This window comes from Cygnus olor, chromosome 3, assembly GCF_009769625.2.
Source record: "Cygnus olor isolate bCygOlo1 chromosome 3, bCygOlo1.pri.v2, whole genome shotgun sequence".
In the NCBI taxonomy this organism is placed as follows: Eukaryota; Metazoa; Chordata; class Aves; order Anseriformes; family Anatidae; genus Cygnus; species Cygnus olor.
The window spans coordinates 98,783,371-98,789,829 of record NC_049171.1 but is presented as its reverse complement, the minus strand read 5'-3'; the positions used below and the strand labels follow the sequence as shown (position 1 = coordinate 98,789,829).

General features: G+C 44.6%; 1 protein-coding gene across 4 annotated transcripts in view; it reads left to right on the top strand.

Moving 5' to 3' along the window:
• The first annotated feature begins 2,999 nt into the window (after positions 1 to 2,999).
• Positions 3,000 to 6,459, top strand: part of MIA3 (MIA SH3 domain ER export factor 3) — a 29,507-nt gene continuing 26,047 nt past the window's right edge. The window contains exons 1-2 of one of the 4 annotated variants that reach the window (XM_040552898.1): positions 3,000 to 3,291; positions 3,828 to 3,961. In XM_040552898.1, coding sequence (XP_040408832.1) covers positions 3,024 to 3,291; positions 3,828 to 3,961 — 402 coding nt within the window. In that variant the 5' untranslated portion in view covers positions 3,000 to 3,023. Of the gene's footprint in view, positions 3,292 to 3,399; positions 3,567 to 3,827; positions 3,962 to 6,459 lie in introns of those variants that run through there. The other 3 variants (XM_040552899.1, XM_040552900.1, XM_040552901.1) reach the window with 3 other exon arrangements.

Here is a 6,459-nt window from a genome sequence, read left to right as displayed (position 1 = left end):
CCTGCGCAGTGAAATGGCTGCCAGCAACCGGCCGTGTGCTGGGACGTCTCACAGATGGGGTCGTCCCGAACCTGGGACATCCCAAAACATGGGGTGTTTAAAGTCCGCGTTTGGTTCTCCAAGCGAGTCCCGTCCAACCCCCATCCCCACCCCTGCCTGCCTGCCCGCCCGCCCTCCCTGAAAACTCAGCCACGTGAGGATGAGTAAATAATAAAGTAAATAATAAGCTGGCTCAGTTTAAAGGTTCACCTCACCCAGTATCCTGGTTTGGCTGTAATCAGTAACAGATGGCAAGAGGAAAAATACAAGGCAGAGCAGCCGCCTGTGGTGTCTAAAGATTTAACCTCAGTGTCATACCTTAATATCATGTTTAATAGATGAGGGAGGCTACAGAAGTGTCCCTTTACTGCTTTTTTTAAAGCTGTGTTCTTCCTGTTTTGACAACAATTTCAGTTCATAAGTATTCTGCTTTATTTGTTGATAGCTAACTTGACCATAAACCGTCTTTGTTCTGTAGCACCACTTTTTAACCAGTCATCTTCTTTGTCTATCCTTTATAATTTGCCCTTCCTATCCATGTCTCACTGATCACTGGTTTTAACAGTGTGGCATCACATCCTATTACACTACATTAATTTGCCTTACGTTAGTACCCTAATTTCACTATCCAGCTTGCCCCCAATTTATTTCTCAGATTTTCGTAGAAGCATGTTTACATTTGGCTTGTTATTTTTGATCTTCTTTTGTCACTCATGACTCTTTGCTGACTGTTATGTGAACATTGCCAATTGATCTTGTTAATAAGTATTAGTTACTAGTTTGATAGATACCTTTGTGCAGGAAAATTGCTCTGCAAATGTAGACACACACAAAACTTTACATTCCCCATACTTAACAGAACACTCGTACTGGAATACATGCATTTCCAAGTTTGGGGTTGAAGGCTGAAGCAAATTTTACCTGAAATACCTAAAATTAAGTGAAATATTTCTCTTTTATGTCATGCATTGGGGAAAGCTGTGGGTACCTTGTTACCATGAAATACTTGAAGTTGTAGGAAATGCTACAGCGATTAGACTCATGTACACATACCGACTGCAAGTTACTAATTATTGCACAATAAAGGCAATGACTTATGCAAGACGTATGTGATCTTGTTTCTTTTCACATCTCCCTTTCTTGCCCTTGTCTTTATGACTACAGACACCGTTACCTTTATCTTGGTCTTTTAAGAAAGATAAGCTTGATAACCTTTACTGACACCTAATTTTCGAACAGCTCTGTCTTCACAAGCAAGTGGACCAAAAGACCAGGCTGAGCATTATGTCAAGAAAAAAAGAAAAGAAAAAAGGAAAACAACCTTAATGTCAAGGGAAAAATCACTTGTCTTTCATTCTTCTGGTTGTTGTAAAACATAACTTATATATACTTATTCCATATTGAGTAGTGTTTTACTATCTTATAATTTTGCCATGTTTGTATTCCATTGTTCTTTGGTAAAACTTATGTTTGTATTTTTTATGGTTATGTTATGAGTTAAGCATTCTTATGAGGTATTTTTCAAGAGAAGTACAGCTAACAACTCAGGCTGGTTGCAAGTTGTGATAAAATTGAAATCCAAGCTTCACAAGTTAGGCTTTCTTTGAGCTTTCATCAGGCAGTACTAGCAATGACAAATAGGTACCATCTCTTTTACAGAATGTGGAATTCAAAAATTTCAAACACAATTCAAAATTCAAAAATGTCAACAAAATGTCAAACACAATTCAAAAGCTTTTTTATAAGGTGATTAAAATACTAAATTGCTGTAGATGGAGGGTGAAAATAGAATGGTTATGTTTTTCTTAGAGATGATGTAGCATCATCTAACTAAGCCTAGCATCATGTAGCTAAGCATCATTTAACTCAGCTTAGATCTCAGATCCCTAACGGTGAGGCTGTAGAAATGAGTGTGTGTAAACTAAAAATCAATAATTGTGATGATATGGTAAAAACATGAGCAGTATCTCTAATGCAATTAGCAGTGGTGATTGCAAAGTCTTGTGATGGGAGCTGGCAATAAGTGCAACAGTACAATCAACTGCTTCTTTAGCAGTTGCAGAACAAACCCTCAATAGCTAATGTTAAGTGTGCTTGAAGATACATCATTAGAAGGGGCTCTTAAAAACAAGGAAAGCAAACTTAGTCGTCTGGAGCTGCTCTTTGACATGAAAAAAAAAAAAAAAAAAAGCAGAGTCCTTCACCTTGACCATCAGTTCTGCCAAGCACCTGTTCATTTTTGGAGCAGCTTCAGCATTTGCCTTTTGGAAAGTTTTTTTTTTTGTGTGTGTGTGTGTGTGTCTTTGTTTTTGTTTGTTTTCTCCCCTGCCATTAGATAAGCCATCAATAAAACTCTATGATCATACCTATCCCTTCCTGGCTGTCTTGTATGCCCTTTGCCCAGTCTGGAGTCTGTGATGAATGAATGACATGGGTCTGAAAACAAAGGTGGAGAAGGTATTTTCTTAATTTTCCTCCTGTCCGTGACCATTGTGACTTCTGCTGTTCTGCCATTTTAGATTTTTAAAGCAATATAAATGTAATGGATGCAATGAGGAGCTAACAGAAAGCTCACGTGTAAGTAGCACACTTTTGTCTTGCAAGCATTCACAATTAAAATGGGGCAGCAAGTGGAGACCGAAGCCACGGAAAGCCGGGGCCGGGCCTGTTCAGGGTGCGATGTTTTGAGCACTTTCGCCTGCACCACTTTATTTGCATGCACTTTCTTCGGTGGGACAGCTGGCGGGGAAGTGCCTGCGCTCCTTTCACCACAGCCGTCACCTCAGGCTCTCAGGAGCCGGCCGGGGGCTGACAGGCTTGCCCGGCGAGGATTTCTCGTCAGCGGCGGCCGTTCGGGTCTCTCACGGCTGCCCGCCGTTACCGGCCGCCCTTCCTCGAGCCCCGGCACCGGGCAGAGGCTCCGAGGGCTGCCCCCGGCAGGGGCGGGGATGGTCCCGGGGCTCCGTCTCCGCCGCGGCGGGCGGATGAGGGAGGGAGGGTCCGGGCCGGGCCCTCCCCCGCCACATCGCCCTCCCGCCGGCGCTGCTGACGTGTCTGCTCCCTCCCTGCCGCCGGCCACCGCCAACATGGCCGCAGCGCCGCCGCCGGACCCCCGGCTGCTCCTCGCCCTGCTGCTGCTGCCGCCCCTGCTGCCCCTGCCCGCGCCGCCGCCGTCGCTCTGCGCCGCCGCCGGGCCCGAGCTGGGCCGCCGCTTCGCCGAGCGCAAGCGCTGCGCCGACCCCGAGTGCAGCAGTGAGTGGCGGCGGCCCCGCGGGCCTCCGCGCCCAGCCCCGCTCCTCCGGGGGTCTGCGGAGGGAAAGGGGGCAAGGGGGGAGGGAGGGAGGGAGGGAGGGAGGAGGGGGGGGGGGGCGGCGGCTCGGGCCCCGCTGCCGGCCCGGTGGGTGCGGGGGGAGCGGTGCCCGCCGAGGGGACGCGCCGCGCTCCCCTGCCCGCGTCTGGGCGTTCGCCAGGTTCATCCTCCCGAGAGGGTTCTCTGGTCCCGCCGGCTCTTGTCACAAGTGCTCTCCGTGGGTATTTTTTGTGCTTTGGGTAATGTGGGGGCTGACCTGCTGTGAACGCTGATCCTCAAGTGCTTTATCAAACAAACACTCGATCAGCGAGTTTATTTTTTTTTAACCTGCTATCTTACCCCTTCAATTACATCCTCCTCTCCTGACCTGACAGTTCACCCCTGTGAATGCAGGGAGGCCTTATTTTCTGTGCATTCTCATAAGACTGCTTTATGCATTTCCAGTACTAATCCTCTGCTTTTTCTCTTCTCTCTACAGTGTTAATGTGCCGAGGGAAGGCAATGAAGGATTTTAAAGGTCCCGACTGCCGCTTTGTAAATTTTAAGAAAGGAGAAGCAGTGTATGTATATTACAAACTAATAGGAAAATCAACTGAGCTTTGGGCTGGAAGTGTAAGTACTGCAAAGCGTTTGTTCTCTTTGCTCTTCTTGGCACTTTCTTCTTGTACAAGGCAAAAGGAAAAGAAAAAAATTACAAGAAGGAGTGAGGTTTTTAACATAGAGAAATAGCGTAAGGAATGCCATTTTGTCTTGAGACCAATGTAAAATTGGATGGAGTTGCATCAAACTTAAGATATTAAGAGCTGTGGGAAAATGGATATGCTAATACGGGATAAAAACTGTTTCTTTTAGAAAGCTTCCCTTGTGTAGAAAACCATACTTTGCATCACTGTAATTGGTGATCCCTGTGCTATCTAGAAGCTAAGCTTCCTATCCCATCTAGGGAGACTTAAACCTGCACTTGTACTTACCCATGACGTGGTCTCATCCTGCCCTCTGTGTGATCTTGCTAGATTGTTCCCCATACGTGTTTTAATTACATTTCTCTTCCTAATATTCAGCTGCCGTCTTGTCATTTTTATCTAAGCTGCATGCAGAATTGAAGGAAGAAAAAGTAATAAAACTAAAAAGATTTAAGGTAAATTGTATTTCAAAAGGTCTGTCTATGTCTCAGCTTCAGTAACTCCTTGTAGCAGCTTGCAGAATAGCGACTATATCTAGGTCGTCATTTTCTTTTGGCAATCTGAGAGAGTGACGTTAATAGGAAAGGAGTATCCCTGTAGCAAGCCCTTCTCTAGGTGTGAACTTGCAGTTATATTTATTAAAAAACAACAAAACAGACAAAACTTCTTTCGGCTTTCATGATATACAACTTACTTGCCAGACAGAAGCAGAACTGAGAAACCCTAGAGGAAGAGATGGTTTTGTGGGCTTCCCTTGAAAATTGTGGCGGTTGTTTAGTCCCCTTCCCTTGCTTTCCCCCACACCTTCTTTGTGCGTCTGAAGTGTTTATTTCAATCTCGTTTCTTACTCTGCCCTGCTACCAAAGGAAGGCAGTTGCCTGTGACAGTGGTCTAGACGGGTTGAAAGCCACAGCTGGGTGTTTACTGTGGGCCCAGTGATTTAGTGGAAAGCAGGATGTATCACTTTCTCTAACCTGTTCAAGCAGGGTGTGGACAGCCAGGCTCTCAGCAGGAGCTGAATCCAATTAGAACAATACAGGAGAGAACAGAAAACTGCAGCAGTGGTTAAAGAAGAAGAATTTATAATTGTATGGTGCTGTTAATTCCCTTCTGACATGTACTGTACCATAAATAATCTGGTTAATTAGATGTTACAGGTTTCCAGGCTTGCCAGTTCTTGAGATGAGTATTAGTAGCATGGGGCCAATTTTGCATCTTTTACTAACAAGATGTAGCACAGGCTGTAAGATCAGACGACATGTTTAAGATAATTACTGAGTTAATTTGCATTTAACCGAGTTCACTGATAGGAAGCTCATGCAACAGTTAGGTGTGTCTCCAAGTTAAAAGGATTTTTGCTTTGAGTTTAACAAGTAAAAACTGAAGTTGGCACGTCTAAAAGAACTGTGAAACTCCGAATTGTTTGTTGTACTTTTTTATTGTGTTACATAGTTTTCTGTTTCTTATAGGCCGTGATCACAGGCTAATTCCTTTCAGTCGGTGGCTATGGTCTTTTTTCCTCATTTCCGTGGTTTTACTGACTGCTTTTACACAGATAGTAATACTGCAACTAGTTTGTAAATACTGCAGAGTGGTCAGAGGTGCCTATCCTCGCACATTCGGCAGGGGGACTGGTATGTGTGAGCCTGCCGTTGACCCTACTTGCAAACAGTGCTGTGGTCTCTCTCAGGCTTTGTGACTTCCTATGCCAGATTTGGCTGGATGGCTTGATTTAGGCAGACAACCCATGCCTTTTGTGTGAAGTTTTGGAGCTATGGGCTGGCTGTCGCTGGCTAATTAAAAGCAAGCTACCTGGTGAGCTCTGCGTTCAAACATATTCCAGTGGAAGGCATGTTACCTTCTGGTACAGCCCTTTCGGTATCTTGTCCCACGACTTTGTGCCCATGTGCGTCATTTGGTCCCATGTGTCTACCCTACTGGCTTCTTCCATTTTACGAAGTTCTGGGGGAAATTATTTATTAGGGCCTGTTATAAACTATGAATTCAAGGGACAGCTTTGACTTTTTGACCTTCAGATGGGGACAGAGATTAGGAGAATGTCTGTATGAGAAGTCTGAACTACTGCAACCTGGGGCTTATTTCAAAAGAGTTATAAATATAGGCTCTAATCCTGGAATTGATTTTGAGGAGGCATGAGAATTACAGTAGCATTCCTGACCTGAAGGGAAATGATCTGTTAAGAAAAGATTCACCAAAGCTGAAAAATCTATACCAGTTGGGTTTGGGCTTTATTTTCTTTGCTTATCGAGTTCACTCCACCCTTTTCAAGCTATTGTTGATTTTTGCACAGTGTCAGTAAACATACTGTATTATAACAAAACAGAGCCTTTATACAAGACTTGGGTCATACCTTATTGCTTGCAGAATTCCTGTTGAGCTCAGTATTTTGCACATGGAAAGCTTCTG